General features: G+C 36.7%; 1 protein-coding gene across 2 annotated transcripts; it reads right to left on the minus strand.

The window, feature by feature from the left end:
• Positions 1-216: 216 nt before the first annotated feature.
• LOC125828052 (nuclear pore complex protein NUP54) lies at positions 217-18,243 on the minus strand. Of its 2 annotated transcripts, none has more exons than XM_049507354.1 (9): positions 17,728-18,243; positions 16,873-16,926; positions 16,527-16,586; positions 16,306-16,416; positions 8,226-8,291; positions 8,030-8,116; positions 7,677-7,778; positions 7,456-7,599; positions 217-513 (listed from the first exon to the last, which is right to left on the minus strand). In XM_049507354.1, the coding sequence occupies exons 1-9, from the start codon at positions 18,115-18,117 to the stop codon at positions 403-405; spliced, it is 1,125 nt and encodes a 374-aa protein (XP_049363311.1). In that variant the 5' UTR covers positions 18,118-18,243; the 3' UTR covers positions 217-402. The 2 variants fall into 2 exon arrangements, with proteins under 2 accessions (XP_049363311.1, XP_049363312.1); XM_049507355.1 differs by lacking the exon at positions 217-513 and adding an exon at positions 7,253-7,353.
• Positions 18,244-24,565: the final 6,322 nt, after the last annotated feature.

The following is a 24,565-nucleotide window of genomic DNA, read 5'->3' on the forward strand; positions in this document are numbered from 1 at the left end:
AGAAAAGAGTATTAAAAAAGAAGGAAAAACTATGTTATGTTTACCAAATTGCTTTTGTTAGTCATTTTATGCTTATTTTTAGTTGATTTTTGTTTATGAAACCCAGTAAAATGACAATTATTGTCAAATAAGTACCATTATTTTTTGAACGAAGTAAAAAAAATGTCATATAAATTGGGATAGAGTATCTGGTGTCATGTGTAGTTGTAACTTCAACTAGATTGGAGATATCTAACCGGAACATGTCATCGTTCCCTAACAAACAGCAATTTTGTCAAGAATGGCCCAGCTAGTAGAACAAAATTTGTTTTCATACATTTCATGTTTGGTATCAGTTATCACTTCTTACCAGCCACCTAAACACATACATACAAGCAAAATAGAAATCTGCGTGTCCTATACTCAGTCTTCCATCATTTCTGTTTCCTCGGCCATTATGATCTCCACATCTCGGATATCTCGCTTCAATACATTGCCAAGCCTACCAATAGCCTCGGTTTGTTGTTGCAAAACCTACCCAAATGGAACATTTACATTAGTCAACACAACCATATGTAATTAATCAGACATGCTCAGAACAAACAACATTCCTGGAAATCATCTGCTAAAACATCACAAGTTTCAACCATCTTGTTTTATTACTATATTCCTCTTCATGATTTTCGTTTTTACTAATAACTAAAAATTTAGCTAACCATTTCGACCACAACTGCTCAAAAATATATTTAAGGGGCCCTATTGAACGTATCCTCGAACACAAGGGATATTTTTGTTATTTTCTCACATTTTAGGTAGAATTGTAACCAAATTTTGGCAAAAATTACTTAGGAGAAAGACGAGGCAAAGTAAAATATTGTGTAACGAAAAAAAATATAGTGACTTTCGAATGATGAACATAACTGAATACCACCCATGAAATTTACCCGGAGTTCACCAAGTATCATGGCAGGAAAGTGATAGAGACAGAGCACACGTATTGCACCCTTTTAAAAATAAAAATAAAAACGAACTTTTTGTATTCCTCAACATCAAGGGCTATGCTGGCCACCTCCAAAAGATGAAGTCCACTAATGTCCGCTTCTATATCCTGTTCTTTACAACAAAATCCTATAGCAATAATAATCCACCAAATAGATGCTGGAATTGTTCTCCACCATCTTTTTCAACTCTTACTGCCTCCCCTTTTGATCCAATAGCTTAGGAGGGCAGAAGTGTGTTCTGGCGTAATCCAAAAGTCATGGGCTGTGCTAGTAAACAAACCTCGCACCTGTTCGGTTACCTTACAGTGCAGGAAGAAGTGCATGTGGTTTCCATAGCCGCTTTCACAAAGGAGGAATCTAGATGCTAAGTGATGCACTTCACTTTGGTAGGGGCTACACTCTTCCATATTGAGCTCCAAGGTCCTATTGATCTTACTGCACTTTCTCTAAGTCCCCAGTCAAATAGTCTGTTCACAAAAGGGATGAAACTTCTTCCTGCGACTGAGTTCCAACTCCCATTGGTAAAGAATTGTGCATTGTAACCTTCCCCCTTGCTTCCTCCATTAGATACTAATTAGTTGAACAAAATAAGATTTCTAGTACTCCTTCCCAATAATTTAATTTTACGTGTAAAAGGCACAGGAGAGTCTTGGGCAGTTTCCTTTAAATTTTGGGCATTGAACTGTCCAAATGATATGGCTCAGCGCTTCAAAACAATTGTCTTAAGGGAACCTCCAAAGTAGAGCCCCCCACCACATGTCCACCCACGTGAATACTTTCACCAAAAAACCCTTTTTATCTCTATTAAAAGGAAGACTTACCTCAGACCTCTGTATATTTCTAGGGCTCAAGATATCTAACAGATCTCTCTCTTGACATCCACCCCCTTCTCTCTCCTTGCTCATGCCTGCTCCCTCATCGAATTTTCTACAGAAGTGATTGGAGTTTCCACCCAAATAGGTAGAAAGAAGATGTTCTCGTCATCAGCAATTTCAATAGGTGCCGAGATTTTTGTCGTCAGTCCTTTAATACGAATTCTAGCCCACAGGAGATGGTTTTTGAGATCGGTTTCTTCCTCCGTCTCAATCCAGCCACCACATCAATCTCTGATCTTCTTCATTACTGGCAAGGACCAGAGGTGCAAAGGCAACCCTAAACTCGAATCCAAAACCACTCAAACTCATGAGCTTTTGGGAAGGCCCCCGCGACCACCATTGAAGCTTCAATCTGCTCCCTTGTCTTCTCCAGTCACCCATCAAGACGTGTTCTACTGCCTTTCAAGACTAAGAATCAAGAAGGAATTGAATTCCATTCATATCGTAAACTTGGATTCCATGTGCTCCTTTCCAAGTCTGGTGAGCCCATCGTCTTACATTGTTTTTGGTGGGTGCATCATTTTCACCAAAGAATTTCCCCACCAGACATCAGCCAAAAGATCTCTAACTTCAAGTTGGACTCGAGCTTTCAACATATCAGCATCCTCAAATTCTACAGCAATCTTTATTTTTGCTTTTGTCAGGGTCCATTTGTTTTCTTGCAAGGAATCCCGATAACTCCATTTCCCCTTGTTAGAAGTTATGTTTGCCTCCTCTGTGAATTTAATGAAGGAATATTTTCTTTGCTAACTTCTCTTGGCCCTCATTGAATGCATTTTTTGGAATTATAATAATTGCTTTATTACTACCTTCCCTGAAATTAAAGATATGTATCTCCCATATTGATTAAATTTCAGAGACAGAAATTTGTAGAGAAATCCCTGCACCTCCATGACTTAGAGACTTTCACTCTGATCCCCAATGCTTTTACTAGCACCTTGCATGTCCAGCCACGGGTAAGAACCATTCTCCTCATATGGTGCCTAGCACTCTCAACCCAATTATACCAAATTTCAACGTTTGATCTTGACTCTATTATGTCGTAAGATTTTCCCCCGGATCTGAAATAAACTCTATTGCCCATTAAGATGGACAGACCAAAGAAGATACGAAGAAAATAAAAGAAGAGAGAAGAGGAAGAAGAGAAAGAATGGTATTTCGATGAAAGAAGTCCACCAGAGGAATGATATCCAAAATCCAAAAGGGACTTCAGAAAGAAGTCTCAAAACAAATTCATGGGAGCATGTCTCTCCAGAAAACTTTTTTTTTTGAGAAAGGTAACATTACTTCTATATATCCACAGGTATACTACATCAAAGTGTAGTCCCCCTCCAAAAAGTTTTACTTACATCATTCCTAGGATCTTTCTAGTTACAACCAGTCAATAATATTAAACACATTTTCAGCATCTTCTGTCACTACTTGCTTACACCAAAAATAATAAAACCCTAGGCAATTAGTCTTTATCTTCTGGATATTGTTCTGTTTTCCTTCAAAGCATCTTTGATTCCTTTCCTTCCAAATTGTCCACCAAATGCAAGCTGGGACAATCCTCCATCTCTTCTCATTTTTTTCCATCCCTGTTCCAACATTGTAGGACTTCTATAATACTCCCAGGCTTTGTCCACTTAATCTTCCTCTTTTGGATAAACATCTGCCACAATTGATCAGTCCATTTGCAGTGTAAAAAGAGATGGTTGACTGTCTCCACCTGTTCTTCACATAGATAGCAACTAGAGCGTAGATTGGGTTTCCTCTTGTTTAAGTTCTCATGTGTCAAGACTGCCTTCTTTGCCAAGAGCCATGTGAAGTAATTCACCTTGTAGGGAATTTCTGTTCTCCAGATCATCCTCCAGGGCCATCCTGCATGCTGCTCCTCCATAGACCTGAGTTCTTTGTATGCTGATTTTATAGTGAACTCTCCCCCTCTCTCCCTCTCTCCCCCTTCCATACTAGTCTATCTTCCTCTCCTGTCAGATTGGTAGCCATTTGCATTGTATCATGAAATCTTGCTATGGTTGTCATCTCCCGATCATTTAGTCCCCTTCTTAGAAACAGGTTCCACACTTGTCCTATCCATAACTCTGCCATTGTTGCTTCTTGTCCTTGGCTCAGACTATGTATTACAGGGAAGGCATGTTTGAGTGCTTCCTGTCCACACCAAATGTCATTCCAAAAAGCTACTTTTTCTCCATTGCCCACCTTGCAGCTTGTTCTCTCTTTGACCAGCTGCCATAGGTTCCTGATAGACCTCCATACACTACAATTGTAAGGGTTGGTGACCACCTCTGTCATCCATTTATCCTCCATGCCATATTTTTCTATTATAACTTCCTTCCATAGAGATACTTCTGTGAGACAAATTTCCACAACCATTTCATCATCAAACTCTTGTTTTGGGTTTTCAGCTCTCTGATATTGAGTCCACCCCCTCTTACTTACCAGCAGTCCCTCCTATTTGACCAAATGGTACTTTCTATTATCTTCGCTTCCCTGCCATAAGAAGTTCCTCCTAATCGCATCCAACCTCTTGGTTACCTTGGCTGGTATAGGGAATAATGACATCATGGACGAGGGAAGGGCATCCAAGACACTGTTAACTCGAGTTAGTCTGCCACCTGACGATAAATATTGACACTTCCAGTTTGCAACCTTCCTTTCACATTTCTCAATTACTCCACTCCATATTTCTTTTGACTTGCTCTTAGACCCCAAAGGCATTCCCAAGTAGGTTGTTGGTAATTCACCCACTTTCAATCCTAGTGTATTGGCTAGGTCTTCAATATTTATCACTGTGTTGACTGGATAGATGAAACTCTTGCTCCAGTTTATGTGCAGACCTAAAACAGCCTCAAAAATATTGAAGATGACCCTCAAAATCAACATCTGCTCCTCTACTGCATCACAAAAAACTAGAGTGTCATCTGCATATTGTAGATGAGTAATCTCTAGATTATTTCTTGTATTATTTTTTTTCTCTTCACTACTTACAATTATTGCTTGAAAAGCCCACATATTGCACATCTTTCACTTTGGAAACTTAGAGCAGATCTTACCCTCCTCTATATGGTTATACAAAGTGCTACTAGACAACCACAATTTACGGAAAGCAAGGAGGGACATCACTTAATTATTGTAGCAGACAGAATATTTTGCTCACAGCTATTGCATGTTCGTATGTAAAGGGCAAAGAGCAAATATCACAATTTGGATAAGTTGAAGCACATGTTACACTTGACAATATGGTCACAAAGTGCTATTAGGCCTCATTTGGTTGGGATTAATATAAGTCTAAAACTGAGTAGTTCCGACCTAAAATCATTAACTGCATTTGTATTCATTAAGATTTAAGCATTTAATTGATATGAATAGATCTTAATCCTTAAAATTTTAAACGAAGTCTTAATATCATTAAGAGATTTTTTGTATGGATAATTTGCACCAGTCACCACTACTAATCACCTTTGCCATCACCACCATTACCGTCGCCAATCATTAACCACCTATGCCATCACAACCACCACCGATGCCAACCACTACTGTCAATCGCTACCACACATTCCTTCGTTGTCACTACCGCCTCCACCACCACCACCACTATCAGCCACTGCCACCACTATGACCAATCCCTACTACCAAGCACCTCCACCATCACAACTAGAACTACCACCAACACATTGTCAACCACCACATATTCTTCAGCCACCACCACCACAACTGTAACCGCCACTATCAACCACTACCCACTTCTACGGTCAATCCCTACTACCAACCACCTCTACCATCACAACTAGCATCGCTTTGAACTACCACCACACATTCCTCCATCACCCCCATTAACACTGCTAATACTACATCAACCAACTTCACCACTATCAATCGCCATCATCATACCAGTCACTACAACACCAAATATCTCCACCATCACAATTATCACCACCACCATTACTAGCCCCTAACACCAACCATTGTCGCCGACACCAGCACCACTACAAAGAATCTCCACCATCACTAACAAACATAGATGTTCCATTTTTAATTAAATATATATATATATATTTCAAATATTTAATTACTTTTTTATTTGAATTATATATTTCTTATGTTTACAAATAAATAAACTATGCATATTCAAATGTTGAAAAACACATCGTCTTAATTAGGGGTGTTCACGGGTCGATTTGGATCGGTTATTGGTCAAAACCAAAACCAAACCAACTTAATTGGTTTTAAAATTATTAAAACCAAACCAAACCAAATATAATATACATTTATCGATTTGCTGGTTATCGATTTCGATTTTGTTTGGTTCGGTTATTTGGTTATTAACCATACACAATAAAAGAAACAATTCATTCAAAATGTGAAAAAAGTGACAACAATCCATTCAAAACAAAAAATAGTTAGAATGACTTAAATTACCGAACTTTCGATCATTGAATTTACTATCAATAAAGCTTTAAAATTCACTATATTGGCATAGAAGTAAGAGACCATAACATTTTCAATCCCACAAAGATTGTCATAGACACTCATATACATGAAATCAATAAGATAAATGTTTTCACCTTGGGGATTCTTGCTTTCAAAAAGTAAAGTATAAAGAAATTTTAATGAAAACATATATAAGATCTTTAAAATTATTTATAAAAACAATATATTAAGTATGTATATTAATAAATTATATGTATATAATTCATCGGTTCGGTTCGGTTCGGTTCGGTTCGGTTATTTCTTCATTTTTTTCGAATAAAACAATAACCAAATCAAATACTACCGATTTTCAAAAATCTAACCAAACCAAACCAAACCCAAATAAAATCGGTTTTATTTTATCGATTTGGTTTGGTTTTTCGGTTTGGATCGATTTTTATCCAAACCGTGAACACCCCTAGTCTTAATCATTTAGTTTTCAAATCTAGAGACTATCTTAATCATTCAAATTCAGACGTCTTAATCGTAGGCCCTATTTGGACATGATTTGAAGTTGAAGTTCTGTTTAGATTTTAGACATGCAATTTAAATTTCTTAAATTGTATTTTTTTTCTCATAAACGTGAAAACCCCATAAGTTGTGAAAATTATCAAAATTTCTTCAATTCTTATACAATCTTAGCAAAAGAGCAAACCATAGTTCATAAACAAAATATCAGTATATCTTAAGGTGCAACATTGATAAATCAATATCTTCATCTTCCTTTTATAAATAAATATTTGATATTACATACTTTCAAATACACACAATTTCATAAAAAATTCATTAGTCAACAATAGTAGCAACTAGCTTTTCATTAATATAATCTTTTCACATGGTACGGAGAATCTCTTCAAGACAAGCATGAGTTTTTTTTTCAAATTTTAAAATGGTGGATCATTTTTTACAAAATTTAAACTTAAGGGAGGTCAAGTTTTACATTTTAAAAAATATGGAACATCAAATCCTGCTCTTTGAAGAATTTGGAATTTGAAATCATCATCCCAAATTGCATGTCCAAACGTCTAGTTAATGAAAACAAATGAGGTCTTAGACAATCACAACTTACAGAAAGCCATAACAAACATCATTTAATTATTGTTGTGTAGAGAATGTAATGCTCATACCTCCTGCATGTCAGTAAGACTCTGCTCATGGATCTTGGTTGAACCAGGGAGATAAACAGAACCACCTCCAAGGCCATTTTGAACACGACATATGGTGAGCAGATTCTGAACCCTCCTAGAAAGTTCTGCTCCAGAACCTTTTAACTGTAAGTTGTGTCTATTTGTCAGGAAGTCTAGACAGCCATAAAGCACGTAATAAGTTAACAGACTAGGCTACTAACCTGTCTCGTGATGGCTGCCAACTTCTCTGCCAATTCAGCTTCTCCTTTCATCAAAGGCAATCGACAACCTTTACCTTCAAGTGCCTCTAGTATTCTCATCACCTGTAGTGCAGGCGAGAATGAACTACAGTCAAATGAGCACAACTGTTGAACCTAATAGTGCAATAACTGGAAGCGAAAACCAGGATGGCAGTGATCCGCGAACACCAATGAAAAGGGCACATCTCATTAAATAGATGATAAGCTAATTTGGTTCAAGCAAATGACAATTACTAATTACACTGAAGGAGCAGGTTTGCAAGTTTTACTAATAGAAAATTAAGATTATAAGGAAGGCCAAATAAAAGTCGCACCCTCAAAAGGCGTCTTTGAAGACCTTGCTCTTTGTGTCTCATTCTTTCAATCCAAGGAAGGGTATCAGCTTGGAAATGCCTTTGCAACTGCATTTATTGAAGGTCAAGCCAATAAGAACAGTGTTAATGCAGACACTAAAAGACACATTTGTGACAATATGTAGGCACACAATTAGAGAGGAGAAAGGAGACTAACCATTTTCACATTGTTCTGCGTCATTTGCAGCCTCTCAGCATCTGAAACTATGACTTCATCTTGAAGCTACACAAATTCAATTGGGAAATATCAATTATCAGGAACCATGCATCCCACCCTAGGGGGCCAAAAATTAAGGGCAAAATAGAAACAAATGAAAGGTCATGAGCAACTCAGATGATTGAAATGTCTTCTCACATATGGGCTTAGCCATGAAAAGCTGAGAACTAGAAAATCCAAATATTAACCGCACTGAAAAAACTTAAATAATCTAACTAGTTAATTATATAACAAATAGAATGTTATATTATGTGGAGAAATGAACAAAATTGAACTAACTGTGTATATTACTTTTGAATAGCTCAGACACTTAATTGAGGAAGGAACTTTTACAGTATTCCAAGTACTCGTTTTGAAGCATTAGAGATTTAAGCTTCTAGGAACAGGATTCAATGTCACACCCTCTCATACTATCAATTCATTTACTTCTCTAGGTATAACACTGGGGACTGAGTGCACTGATTTTTAAGCTGCAACGTAAAGATACACATCAAGACATACTGGTCAAGTTCAGAGTGTACCGATACTACAATGGCTGTAAGTGGTAAGCCAGAGAGCTCAGGCATCAGCAAAGCCGAATTGGACAATTCTAGAAGGATGATTGGCATGCAGAAGGAAATATGGACTTTTTCCCTGACATCCACAATTTAGTTCTTTTTTTTTTGAAACTTGACATCCACAATTTAGTTCTTCAACAACAAAGTACTATAGCTGACTTATGGACTCCTCAAGGGCGGAATTTTGTATTTAGAAGACACCTCAATGACTGGGAAATTCCAAGAATAACAGAATTTTTAGAAGCATTGATCAGCTTAGTGGTCTGGAACAGGGTGGGACAGATTGCAATGGTTGGGAAAAAGTAAAGGGATTTTTAAAGTAGGTGGAGCATACAAGAAGCTGAACCATCGAAATCTGTAGTTACTCAAGTGGCCCTGGAAACATATATGGAAAGCCAAGATCCCCTACAAGGTGTCTTGCTTTGTGTGGTTACTGGCTAAAGAAGCAGTATTGACACAGGAGAATTTAATGAAGAGGGGAATTACACTTTGCTCTAGATGTTTTTTCTGCGGGAAAACTGCAGAACCAGTCGATCATTTGTTCATCCAATGCGAAGTCACTGGCCAGTTGTGGAATTTGTTCCTGAGACTTAAAAACATCTCCTAGTCCATTCCTAAGAGAATTTCAGAAGCTCTATATAGCTGGGAAGAAGCAGGGACACAAGCAAAAAATAGAAGTAACCAGAGAATTGTCCCTGTCACTATTTGGTGGACAATATGGAAAGAGAGGAACCTTAAGAGTTTTTGAGAATAGGGAAAATAGTATGCAACAAGTAAAACTGAATTGCATTTTGACTCTGTGTTTTTGGTGTAATCAAATTTACTCTAATGATATTGTCTCTATCATTGATGTCTTAAGCTCATTATAGGGGATAGGTCGGTATTATTAGAGTTCCTTATGTAAATACGGTTTTCAGTACAACCTATGTACTGTTCTGCAGAAATAGAAACAATTATCATTTTCAAAAAAAAAAACTATAGCTTTATCTATAACAATAACACAACAACAGGAAAAGGGGAGCCCATATTGATTCTTAAATCAATTTAAGAAAAGGAAATTCTCAGTTGCAATTCCTTGGGAACCACACTACAAGCAATAGAGCAGCTTGGTATCCTACAAGCATTTAGAGGAAGAGAGACTTATGAACCATCTGATGGATCCTTCCTACCGGCGATAACCAAGAAGAGAACAGATGGGCCAGCCCCCAAATCACTTGCTATGAGAGGTAGAGAAGCAAAATGAGGATACTATTAAACAGGAAGGTCATTCAAAATAGGATTTCTCCCTGAGGTTATGATACAAGCTTTTTAACAAATTGCAACACTAATTCTTGACCTTGGAAAATTGGTACAAAAAAGCACTTTTGAAGGTATCTTGCTTCTCTCGGTTGGTAGCTAAGGAAGCATATCTCACTCAATCTAATATTCAGAAAAAAGGAATGCAACTTTGTGGCAGATGTCTCCTATGTGAAAAGAACCCTAAAGAGGCATGTCAATTATTTTTATTTATTCATAATTGTTAGAAAAGGCATGTCAACTTTTTTCCACTGCAAGTTCACTAACCAGATTTGGCGCATGTTCATTGCAATTTTTGACATGAAATAGACAATGCCCCCACTCCGTTTAAGAATTTTCGCACAGTTGGGAAAGAGTCGAGCTAGACGAGAAGGCATACGAGATTTGGGACACCACACCTTTGGTCATTTGATGGACAATTTGGACAGAAAGAAGCAGCTTACTTTTTTAACACAAAAGGAGGAATATACATAGCCTTAAACTCAGATGTATTTTCCGCTAGCTTTTTGGTGCCACTTGGCTTATGTAAAAGATGCAGATATCAAGTCAGATATGAACAAGGAGTTGCAGATTATGTCATTTAGACACACAATCTTAGGGCCGTCCATTCCATTTGTAGTTTACCCGTACCAAAAACAGAAGAAAAAAAAAAGGTAGAAGGGAAAAAGGTTACCTCACTCTTGTAGAAGGATGCTTAATTGATAATCCTGGAACTTACTTACAAACATCGAATCGCAGATCAGTTCCGTAACTAACAAACTTTGCCTCACAGATCAGTTCCTTAACTTACAAACTTTGCCTCACAGCAGAGTTCCATATTTTCTATGAAATATTTTAAGCCAATAAGAAATTTGAAACCTATGGCTTGTTTGTTTCGAAAATAGAACACATTTTCAGATTTCTTTCTGCTTCCAGAAATCAGTGCAACCAGCCAAAAGATGTTTCCTCCAGAAAAGTCCTTGTAGACTTTCAAAAAATGCATGTTGGTCCCTCCCTCTAAAAAAATATGGTTTGTTCTTTAATTTTGTCCATTTGACTACTTGTAAATACATTTTTGCTAGAAAATAAACATCTTCAGTCAGATTTAATCTATAAATTTCCACTCATGTGAAAGCATTTAAAATTGTCTTAGGTAAGCTATATCTTCCTACACATGACTGCTTTCCACAATCAATTCTATAAGAATGTTGTTTTCCAGAAATCAATGCCAAAACAAAACCAGTTGTTTAACAATCCAAACATATGCTGGCAAAGATGGGTTGTTCCAAGTGGTATTAAGAGATCCATTCAATAATAGGTAAAGCTTATGGAATAACTATAAACCTAGAACCCTTCAGGGTGGCCCAGTGGTTTGGGCTTGGGACTTCCATGTTGGAGGTCTCAAGTTTGAAACCCCTTGCCAACGAAAGCAAGGGGTTTGCCTTATGGGTCGAGCTCGTCACACCGGGCTTGCCTAGTGCGGGCCACCTCTCCTATGTGGTTTGCGAGCTATTGCATAGGAGCGGGGGTTTTACCCTGTGCGCACCCAAAGGGTAGCGGCTGCGGGTTTCCCTTGTCATCAAAAAAAAAAACTACAAACCTAGAGAAGATTCAAGCAATGGCAGAACATCCTCTACCTAGGATGCATTTGGTGTCCAGGAAAGTGTTTCTGTAATTTCCAGTTAGTTAGGGTATAAAAGTATGTGAAAATGGTAATTGCAAAAGCTGTAAGATACAAATACAACAAAACAAACCCAGTGAAATCCCAATATTTGCTGACAAATGTACAACTAAACAAACAAGGAAATCCTATACACGAATGCTTATTGAGGTGGATGTCACCAAGCCAATCCCTACAGAGATTACAGTCATGTATGCACATGGTCAATCATTCCAACAAGTGATTGTGTTTGACTAGAAGCCTGAGTATTGTGAAGGTTGTATGATGGTGGGACATAACTATCACAAGGATAAGCCCAAGCAAGTTGGCCAACGAAGGCCAAAACAAACTCATCCACCAGCCAACAGAAACAACCAAAACTGATTCCTACTTGGCTACCCAGAGAAACAAATGTTCAGAACCATCCAAGGCCACAAGAAAATCCATCAACCTCATTGCAGCAAGGTGATGGGCATACCAAATCCAAAGAGGCAATACAGGAGAATGAGGTGTTTACACCAGTGATTGATAGAAGGAAGCAGGCAGACAAGGTCAACACTACTTTGCCTGATAGTAGTGGCCTAAAGAGCTATGCTCTAACTATATAACTACCCACAAAGAATGGTCTTGAACCCTTGCAACCTATAGCAGATGTGATGGCAAACCCTCCACCTCCTGATATAGGAGGAGGCACATCCACGAATATTTAAATGTCTTGGCTAGTGTGGAATGTAAGGGGTACTAATAAAAGGTATAAGCAAAAGGAATTGAGTAGGTATATAAAGGACAATCATATAAAGCTAGTAGGCTCTATAGAAACTAGAGTTGAGATGAATTACGCAGAGTCTATAGTTCAAAGAATAACTCCTGTCTGGAACATGATACATAATTATACCAATGTTACGAATGGAAGAATCTGGATAGTATGGGATGAGAATGTTTATCAAGTTGAAGATCTTACACAAGGTGCCCAATATCTTCATTGTGCAGTGCTTAGTAGAGACAAGAAGATTGACCGTTGTATGACTGTGGTGCATGGCTTTAACACTATAGAACAGAGGAGAACTTTATGGAGTGAACTGAGGAATCTGACAACTCAATGCAATAAACCTTGGCTTGTATGGGGAGACTTCAACGCTCTTCTACAAAGTCAAGATAGATTTTATGGTGCCCCAGTAACAAGGGCTGAAACCAGGGACTTTGTTGAATGTGTTCAAGATCTATTATTAAATGAGGTGATGTGGAAAGGAGAATTTTATTCATGGTCGAACAAACAACTTGGATCAGCCAAAATATTTAGTAGACTGGACAGGGCAATGGGGAATGATGAATGGATGCTACAGTATGGCCAACTTGTGCTGGACTACAGATTGCCACACATTTCAGATCACACACCTATCGTCCTGGAGATGAAAATGACTACACTCGACATTAAGGTTCCATTCAGTCGGTTCTTTAATGTGTGGACACAACATGAGACATTTCTTCCAATCGTGCAAAGAAGCTGGACTGGTAGGTTTCCAAGGTTTGGCAAAAGTTGAAGGAGTTGAAACCTCATCTTACCCAGTTGAACAATACAAATTACAAAGGAGTTACGGAGAAGATCCATCACCTCAAGAATACATTACAATTCACACAGCTGAAACTCTCTTCACAGTATACTGATGTTATAGCACTGGAAGAAAAGGATCTTTTGATCCAACTAGAGAAATGGAGCAATATAGAGGAGAGCATCAAACAAAAAAAATCCAGAGCTATGTGGATTAAATTGGGAGACTCAAATACTAAGTATTTTACAGCAATGAAGAAAGAAGACCCAAGAAATAGATTGTCGGGCTTACTTCAGGAAATGGAGAAAAAAATGTGGATCCGGATGCAATTCAAAATGAGATTATAACATTTTACAAGTCTTCAATGGGAACTGCTCTATTAAGCACAACTGCAGTCAGTAAGAGTATTATGAAGCAGGGGGCAACACTGAATCACTCTCAAGTCTCAACAAATGGCCTCGTGTATAGAGGTTACTAAGATGAAAGTTAATGATGTACTATGTTCTATTGGTAATGATAAGGCTCCAGGAGTTGATGGCCTGGCCAGTGATCAAACAGGATGTTTATGCAGCAGTTAAAGAGTTCTTTCTTACTGTAAAGCTACACAAATAAGTGAATTGTACTGTAGTTACACTGTTGCCCAAAGTTCCCAATACCTCCAATATAAGGGAGTATAGGCCCATAGCATGTTGTACAGTCCTATACAAACTCATAGCAAGAGTGTTGGCAAATAGAATCCACCAGGTGATAGCAACTGTGATCTCAGAAACGCAGGCTGGATTTATACTAGGGAGAAAAGTGGCAGATAACATTATTCTTGTACATGATCTAGTCAAGGCCTATAACAGGAAGAATATCTCACCCAGATGTATGATAAAGGTAGATATCCAAATAGCTTATGATACTGTTGATTGGAAATACATAGAACAAATAATGTCAACATTGGGATTTCCTCTCAAATTCATAGGTTGGGTGATGCAATGTGTAACTTGTCTCTTATTCTTTCGTGATTAATGAGGAACTAACAAAACCTTTTGAGGCAGCTCGAGGACTACAGCAAGGGGATCCAATGTCCCCCTTTTTGTTTGCTATGGTCATGGAATATCTTAGTAGGAACCTAAATGACTTATCCAATCACAAGATATTCAAATACCACCCTATGTGCAATAGGCTCAAGATCACACATTTAAGCTTTGCAGATGACCTCCTCATGTTTGCAAGAGGTGACAAAATATCAGTTCAACTACTCTACGACAAGTTCACTGTGTTCACAGTAGCTTTCGGATTGAAAGCTAACTTGTCTAAAAGTACTATATATTTTGGAGAAGTATCCGGTACTATAATGTCTCAAATCCAACAAACTCTAGAATACAGTCACGGAGCCTTACTTTTTCGATATCTTGGTATACCTTTGTCCACCAAGAAACTCAATCTTATCCAGTGGCAGCCATTGATTGATCACATAGTAGCAAAAATATCTTCCTGGAAAGCTAAAAAAACTATCCTATGCAGGGAGAGTCCAGCTTGTTAAGACAGTTATTTTTGGGATTCAAGCATACTGGGCACAACTTTTTGTGATACCAACGAAGGTGATGAAAGCAATCCAAGCCTACTGTAGGAGTTTTATATGGTCAGGAGTCAACAGCATAACTAACAAGGCCCTAGTCTCTAGGGAGAAGATGTGTACACCAAAGGTGGCTAGAGGATTAAACTTGGTGAACTTAAGGGTATGGAACAAAGCAGCAATTCTAAAGATGTGTTGGGATATAGAGAAGAAGCAGGATAGACTTTGGATCAAGTGGATACACAGTTATTACATCAATGGCTAAAATATGGAAGCTCTCAGGTTCCTGCTCAAGCTTGTTGGATGGTTAAAAAAGTTTTTGGAGCAAAGGATCACCTACATGTACTGCATCATGCTATTGATGCAAGATAAGCAAGTTAAGACAAGCCTATAATCAAATGCTAGGTAATTGTCCAAAGGTTGATTGGAGAGGTCTCATATGTCGCAACTTAGCAAGACCTAAAGCCATTTTTATCTTATGGCTGCAAATCCAGAACACTCCTACAACAGATAGGTTGCTGAAATGGAGAATGCAAGTAGATCCTAAATGTGTTATGTGTAAGAAGGAAGATGAAAAAGAGATCACTTATTTTTTGAGTGTGCATTTGCCAACTCCTTATGGAGGAGATTACTCCAATGGACAACTATCAGTCAACCTACAAGCACTACTTGGAATGCAATGCAGCAGCGGATCATCCAGAAGACCAAAGGGAAAAGCCACCAAGCCCAACTACTACAACTAGTATACACAGAATTTATCCATGTCATCTAGAAGGAGAGGAACAATAGAGTTTTTGAGAAGACAGAGACTAAAATAGAGGATATTGCTTGTAGAATAGCTTGGGTTTGTTGTGTTAGAGCTACTGTCCGAGCCAGGCTTTTATTTAATAGATAGATGTAGCTTTTAATTCTCCAAGTTTGTAAGCAGACTGCAGATATTGAGATAACCAGTTGATGAGTAGACTGGTTTAGCTTTGTAATTATCTACTTTGATGATTAATAAAATCCTAATTACCAAAATAAAATTAAAAAAATCCCACTAAGTGGGGTCTAGGAAGGGTAGAGTGTAGCAGACCATATCACTCCTCTCCGGGGTAGAGAAGCTGTTTCCGAAAGACGCTCAAGCAAATCATAGCCAAAAAAAAAAAAGCAAATCAAAGCAATAATTAAAACAAAAAAAGCATGATATCAAATAAGAGTTGGGATTTATAAAAGAAATCGACTTCCGTGCATGACAGCGTGAGGGGAGGAAGTTACTTTTCCCATTATGGTGAAAATAATTTTTCTTAAGAAAAACATTTTCCAGATTTTGCAGTACTAGAATACTGGAAACATTCTCCTTAAGGAATACATTTCCCTCCAAATCGCTTTCTATCATACCAAAGACATTCCTAAGTGATTAATTTCAAGGTACCTTGAGCCGTTGGGAAAGATCCTTGAAGCCGTGAACAAGTTGAGGCCACAGGCGCTCACGGTCAGTACTCTCCATGCCTTCAAGTTTGCCCATTGCCTCTGCCCACATTATCTGGCAATGCAAACTAATTCATCGCATTTACATAATACTCTCAGCAAGAAACAAGCAATGATACCAGGATGCCTACACTGAAATGAAAAATTTAAACATATCAAACTCACATCAGATACCCCTGCAGGTTTCGTCCTATATTGAGGCTCCGTCACACTGGACAAAAGATGCTGCAAAACAACCATAAGTGCAAATAAATGAGAAGAATATAAGCGCCTCTATACACATCCAAAAGATGGAAGCCCTCCAACCATAATCTATTAACAACTGACATATCATAACAAAAACCAAGTTCATAAATATCTTCACAATGCTAGTGAATGGCTCGAATAAAATAGATAAGCAATTCAGTGACTGCTTCACAAGTGACAACATACTATTGTGTTATCTTAGATTTTTCATTTGATTCACTCACCTCTTCAATATAACCTAGCCTAGTAGGAAAAGAGATCAAACCTTGAAAGCATATTTAGGGTTACCAGGCTCCTCCTTGTACGCATCAACAATTGCCTGAAACAGATGTGCACAGACAACTATAAGTAAACGAGTTCAAGTTGTAGTAGTCACTCCATAAATAAGGATTGATTGATCACCTGAATAAAATGGTAAGTAACCTGCTATCCAAAGGAAAGACATTCTAACTAAACGAGCATTTATTTTAAGAAGAAGACCCGGACTACCAACCCTTGGATAGCCACAGTTAAGGACAGCTCCTTGGTGGTGGCTTCACTATTCTTTCAAAAAAAATTATTCCCAGGTCTTCCTTATTATCATGATTGAAATATTTTTTAAGACGATTTGAAGAAAAGGTCTAGTTGCCTATTTTTATATCTAAAATCAGGAGTTTAAGAGCTTCAGATAATATTTTAATTTCTAGTGTCTGTGTTTCTTGCTTATTTGAAACCATATGAGGCTTTCTTCAATCAGCAGGGGAAGCCTGACGTGGCTTGATTAACTACTAAAAGTGCTTTACACTGTTAGTAATTGTTCAATCCAACTAAGCTCCCTTCATCAGATATTTGTGTTATTCATATACGTAAATTAAATTAAAACACACTGTATATTCTATATTATTAAAATACTTAAAACAAGAAAAGTTTCTGTAAGAATGGTTTGAATATTCCCGCCGTCTGGGGTCTATTATCTCCTTTTATATATTTTTTTCAAATGAAACATCTTCCCAAAAAAAAACCCAACCGCACCCAGTCAGGTCAGGTACCCATGGCTTGATGAAATATATTGTTGTTGTGCACATAAAGAGATATACTTAGGATTGTGATGTGCACAAAGATTTGAGAGTAAAGAAATTACTTGTATATCCCTATCAGCGAGAGAAAAGGGGAGTGGAGCCACGGGAGCCATCTGAGTAGTCAACTGAGCATTTGCAAATGGAAAGGAAGTACCAAATGGACTGGATTGGGCCTGTGTAGCAGTACTCAAGGGTGTGGAAAAGCTGAAAGGGGACGAACTCTGAGGTGTTTGAAATAAGGAAGTTTGTTGCTGTTGCTGTTGCTGTTGCTGTGGCTGTGACTGCTGTGAAAATGGTGTTGAAAATAGTGCCGATCCAAAACCATTGCCAAATGATGAAGTTGACGGCGTGCCGAATGCTGGGGTTGACGAAGGTGTGCCGAATGCTGGGGTTGACGAAGGTGTGCCGAATGATGGAGTACCGAAGGCGGAGGAGGGCTGAGCTCCGAACATTGTTGCAGTGATGGAGATGGTGAGAAAGGACAAACCCTAGGTTAGCTTAGGGAGTAACTAAGAATTTCAACGCATTCGCCGCCATTTTCTTTTGGAATTGGGATTCTTTCTTAGGCCTCAATAATTAATTAAGATGTTTGTTTCTAGATATGAAAGACTGAATAATTAAAATTGTTTATTTTTATAATTATATGATTAAATAACATTTTATTTTATTTCTAAATTATTAATGAACATAATAAAAAAGATGAGAAATGTCTTTAATATTGATGATGTTAAAACTTTGTCATTATTCTAACTCTTGAGAAGCCATAATATATAAATATGATCCTTAACTTGGCATCATCTGATAATTATGACCTTTAACTTTGAGTATGCACAAATAGGCACTTAAACTTGTATAAAATTGAACAAATAAACATATTCATCCTACATGCCACCCTACGAGGCAATTTTGTGTCCAACGTGCATTATGTCATGTAGAACACGTGTGTCTACTTGTTTAATGTTATACACTCGTCTAAGTATCTACTTGTGCACCACTCAAAGTTGGAGGGCATACTTGTCCGCTAACGCCAAGTTAAGGGTCATGTTTATGTATTATGCCTTCAGAATCCACCATGAAGATTTAGATTTCACTAAATTATACGGTATAAACTCAAATTTCATATCACTATATAAACTCAAATTTCAAAGATAAAAAGAAGAAATTGATTCAATTTTAAATTTGATTGTTTTCTCAATTCCAAGAAAGCATTTAATCGCCTACACTCATTAACAGATCCGTAATTTGATAAAAGATCAACACTGTCAAAATGATAGTGGGTGGATTTTTCAAATCTTATTCATGGGTATTTTTCATGTGTTGATCTTTGATTCATTTTTATTTGATGTGATTTTTTTGTCATAGATTTTAAGTATATTTTCTTTGGCAAATGGAGAAGTGATGATTGAAAAGAAACATGGTCAATAGTAGAGATTGTATCATGCTTTCCATGTTTTAGAGGTTGAATGGTAATTTATTGATTTCACTAGTCCAAATATAGAAAATGGGTGATTTGACTTCTACGAAAAAATAAAAGTTGGAGAAAGATAACTTGAAGGGACAAGTTAAGAAATTCTTAACAATAGATAATTTGGATTTGTATGGGGAAGAAAAAGTTTGAGAAGAAGAGAAGTTTTAATGAAGAATTTAATATTAAAAATGAAAAAGAAAGAAGAGGGTCTATGAAGATAGCAAATGGACTATATCAAACTCGCATGCCCAGTAACCCATGTATGGTATTTAAAACGTCTTCATAGTTATATTGTGAATCTTTTAGATAAACCTCTTAAATGATATCCAAACTATGCTGAGGGTCTGAGTGAATCAAATGTGAATCAGATATATTAAGTGATTAGATCTTTAAAAAAACAAATGCACTTAATAGACTGAGATCTAAACCATTCAAATTCCGACTTTCATTAAGTGCAAACAAATGATGTCTTACTATTATTTCTAGTAGATAACTTGATTCGTTTTGCGCATTAATTCATGACCTCATTATTATTATGATTGAGCATTTCTAATATTCGAATATTAGAAAATTTGTATTGTCACATACATTAAGAACTTGAAAGATTGTAAAATTATTACTCTTTAATTAATTTTATTTTCTACATATTTTCAACTAGTAAAACTATCCGCGCCTCGCGCGGGAATTTAATATCACGAAAATTATAAAATAATACTTAAAATCTATCAGTCATTAAAACATAAACACAATACTATTTTACATACAAGATTATATAGTAATGAACATTAATAATGTAAAAGAAAATGATAATTGTAACATCTTATCATTTATCTTTCAATCAATCATCTTTAATTTGATTTTATAATTTATTCTTGAACCCATGTCAAAAGTTTATTAATTCTTGTCTTCTTTTCCTTGTCACTTCGCACATCAAGGTGCGATAAAGTTTTTAAGGTCTTTATGTCCTTGCAATGGCATGCCAAATTTGAATTTGTCTACAAGAAATGATAGTATAGATCTTTAAGGAAATTTGTTTATTGTACCTTCAACAATTTTAATAGAGAAAACTTGTGTGAATACTCAATTAACGTGTGTTATTTAATCTGTACTAACAAATACTTATAACAATAACTTTGCAGAAACATAAATAACAAAGTTTGAAACATGTACTCAAAAACCGCAATTAATAACATAAGCATAAATTAATGACTGGAAAAAAACATACCAAGATTTGTAACAATAAAATGAAACATAAAGGAAAAAATCGAGCTCACTGAATGCACAGTGTCTCCTTAAGAAAATTATTCTCCTCTAGTACCCGAAATTTAAAGGAATAAATCCTCACAGGACAGAACGATTCTATTCACCAGTGTATTGATACAAAAACAATGGTGTTCGTGAGCCACTCAATAGAAGCAAAGTATAAGAATATTTAATTGTGCAGAAGAAATATAATAAGTTTAGAATTTCTGTTATTTTAAAATGAGAGGAAATCCCTCTATTTATAGACAACAAAGAGTAGCGTGAACAAATGTTTATTGTGCCTTATCGGAAAGGTCACAACTCTTCGGAAAGGGCACAACCTTTCATAAAAGTCACAACTCTTCAAGAAAGGGGAAGACTAGTTTTGGAAATAAATAAATTAAGAGCAACTTTCACATATAACTAGCAAACATAAAAATCACATTTGTATGTTATAGCTATAGTTTGCATAATTGCTCTCCATAACAAATTTTATGTTTGCTATGGAGCTTTTGATTTGTATAATTCGCTAGATACATCCAATTTTATACAAATTGTTTAGTTTTGTATAAATTCATTTATACATTGTAATTTGTATAATAAGATCTGTATTTGTATAATTATAAGTGTATAGGACGAAAATATATGTATTTGTATTTGTATATACACTTTTCTCTCGCTTTATACAAACACAAACACATTTTATACATTTTATACCGAAGTGTATAAAATGGCTAATTGTATACCGAAAATGGCTATTTGTATACCGAATCAGATGGCAAAAAAATGGGATGTTTGCTGCGAATTACAAATAAAATAAACTATGGCTATAACATTTAATTTGAATTAATAGTTTGCTATTTCATACAATTTTCCCATAGATTAAAAGGGAATCCTAGTTTGTGGTAGCACCACATAGGCAACCCTAGGGCTCTCTTTTCATATATATATATAATATTTTTTCTTTGATATAATTGGCTTCTCAATATTGAATGATTTTTCCATAAATTAGTCAATTATCACTTTCTTTATTGTTTGGTATATGTTCATGCAAAACAGTGTTTTCAAAAACATTTTTTGGGGCGAGTCTTGGGGCTAGACGTATCAAAAATGCTCTGGGCGCAAATTGAAGACGTAGATTCATAGGACGTAAGTCCTAGATTTGGGGAGTAAGCCTCAAGCGTAAAAACGTAAGCCTTGGGAGTTGTTTTTTTTTTTTTTTTTTTAAAACCTTTTTTCCTTTAAATCATAGTATTTTTTATTACTGGTGTAATGATATTTCTCAAATAGTAATGGTAATACTTTTGTTTCTTCATTATTGGTTATTAATACCTTCCTCAAATAAAAACCATAATGTTATAAATCCATTGAATTGTGCATTGTCCATTTGATTTATTCAAGAATTAATCGAATTCATATATGTATACTTCCAAGGTGATAAAAACTTTTTTGGATAACTATGTATCTACTAGTTTGGTGACCTTCGGGAGTGATATCTCAACACTAAAAATAGAGATATCATTCACCATTTGGAAGACACTTGAATAGAAGAAAAAGTTTTCTCCTTCATCTAAATATGTTGTCTTCTTCTCTTTATAGTTATATCATTTCGAGCTTGATTTTATAATACGTTATCAACATGAATATGCTCTAAAATGGTAGTACTTCTCAAAAGAGTTGTAACTGAAACACTTGTGAGCAGGAACAAGTTCTATATATTTTTTCTTGTTACATATTTATATTTTCAAAAGTTCCTCTTATACTAATAATTTATTTTAGTATATATGTGTTATACGAAGAGGTAGTGAAAGTGAGTTCGACAAGGAGTAGAGTCCATACAGGAGTCTTGTATAATAGCTATAGGAGTCCTATGTTTAGTATAATACAAATAACTTTCTCGTCTATAAATATGAATATCCAGCTGTGTATATGCAAGAATAATAATACAATATTCAACCTTCTTTCTTGAGCCTACGTTTGCTAAAATTCTTCATGGTATCAGAGCGTTAGTTTTTAATTCAAAATTAATATGTATCCTACACCCCGTATCACACACTAATAGCAAGTTCATTATCTTCTAGCCTCTCTCTCACCGGCCTCCCTACATCAACTCATAGCCATATGTCCTATAAATTAAAACCTTCAACCTACCTAGTATGGAAAAATTCAAATTACACAATTGACGCAGACTTTGAAAGTTGGCGAGATTATTGTAAAGGATCCACCATCATCAGTTGTAGCAAACGAAAGGGACGAAGAGATAACAAATTCTAAGTCCCTTGAATGGGAAGAAAGGGATGTCTTAGTTCGAAGTTGGCTCACCAGAACCATGACCGAGGAGTCCATGTTCCTCATCATTGGATGCACATCAGCCAAACAAATTTGGCAAAGTCTTGAGGACAATTACCTACAAGCTAAAGAGAAAGAGAAGAATTGGACGCAAATGAACTTGTGTTTATTGATTATTGTATTGGCCTTTTATAAAGCTAGTGTATCACATACAAGGCTGAGAATAAAATAACAACATAGAGAAACCTACGTAATTACACTTCTAAATATAAAAAGGTTGATAAGCAAAATAAAAAGAGTCCTATCAGTGAGAAGAGTCCTATAGGTAACAAGAGTCTTAGATGCTAGCCGTTATTACGCCCTTGCAAGTTGGCATCGAGGTTTACTACACCCAACTTGGAGAAATGGCTACCAAAAAGTGCACGCAGAAGAGGCTTTGTAAGAAGATCTGCAACTTGATCAGTAGCATGTAAATGAGCAACTTCAAGTTTTTGCGCTCAACCTGCTCACAGACAAAATGGAAGTCGATGGCCACGTGATTCATGCGGCTATGGGAAACAGGATTCGCATACATATAAGTGTTGTTGATGTTGTCACAAAGAACTCTAGGAACAACAACAGAGGAAACTGAAGTTCTTGAAGAAAATGGGTGAGCTAGTTAGTTTCAGAAACAGTAGCAACAACTGCCCGATATTCTGCCTTTGTAGAAGAACGAGAAACTGAACGCTGCTTCTTTGAAAACTATGAAATAGGGGAACTACCAAGATAGATAACATAACCAGTTGTCGATGTGCGATCATGAGGATCCCCTGTCCAGTCTGAGTTAGAGTACGCGAGCAACCTACGATTAGTTTCATTGGCAATGAGTACACCAAAAGAGGTAGTTGAACCGAGATAGCAGAGAAGTCGTTTAAGAGCAACCCAATGAGACATAAATGGTTGATGCATAGCTTGGGACAACTTGCTAACATTAAAAGCTATGTCCAGATGCGTGAATGAAAGGTAATGAAGCTTGCCAATAATGCGCCGATATAAGGAACCATCAACTAGATGATCATCAGGCGATGGATCAAAAACTATAGTAGATGTCATAGGTGTGGCAACACCTTTGCAGTTATCCATATCTACCTCATGTAGGAGATCCATAATGTACTTCTCTTGAGAGAGCAGAAGACCAACAGAAGAACGAATCACCTCAATACTAAGAAAGTAATGAAGAGGTCCTAAGTCCTTCAGTGAAAAACACTGAGAAAGAGCCTCAATGATATAATGAACACCTCGTTGGTGATTACCAGTCACTAAGATATCGTCCACATAAACTAAAATATACACAGTAAGCCCAACTTTATGCATAATGAAGAGTGAGGAATCAAAATGAGACTTAACAAAACCCGAAGTAAGGAGATAATTTTTGAGTTCGGTGTACCAAGCACTAGGAGTCTGTTTGAGGCAATAAATTGCCTTCTGAAGACGACATACATCGGTAGGATTCTCGGAGTTTTCAAATCCCGATGGCTGTCGCGTAAACTTCTTCAGTTAGACGACACTGCAAGAAGGCACTGTTAACATCCAACTGATAGACATGCCAATCAAGTTGAGTGGCGATAGTTAGAACGAGACGGATAGTAGCAGGCTTGACTACTGGACTGAAAGTGGAATGATAATCAAGTTCGGGGCGCTTGTAAATCTCTTGGCAACTAAACGAGCCTTGTACCTATCAACAAAACCATCAGGTTTATGTTTAACTCAGAACAACCACTTACAATCCACCACGTTTTTGAAAGAGTCACATGGAACCAAATCCTAAGTATGGTTGCGGGCAAGAGCATCCAATTCGGCTTGCATTGTTGAATTCCATTGGGGAATTGGCTTGGCTTGCTTATGAGTTATGGGGATTCTTG

The sequence above is a fragment of the Solanum verrucosum genome, unplaced genomic scaffold (genome assembly GCF_900185275.1).
Source record: "Solanum verrucosum unplaced genomic scaffold, falcon-dt-bn FXZP01000078.1, whole genome shotgun sequence".
Taxonomy (NCBI): domain Eukaryota; kingdom Viridiplantae; phylum Streptophyta; class Magnoliopsida; order Solanales; family Solanaceae; genus Solanum; species Solanum verrucosum.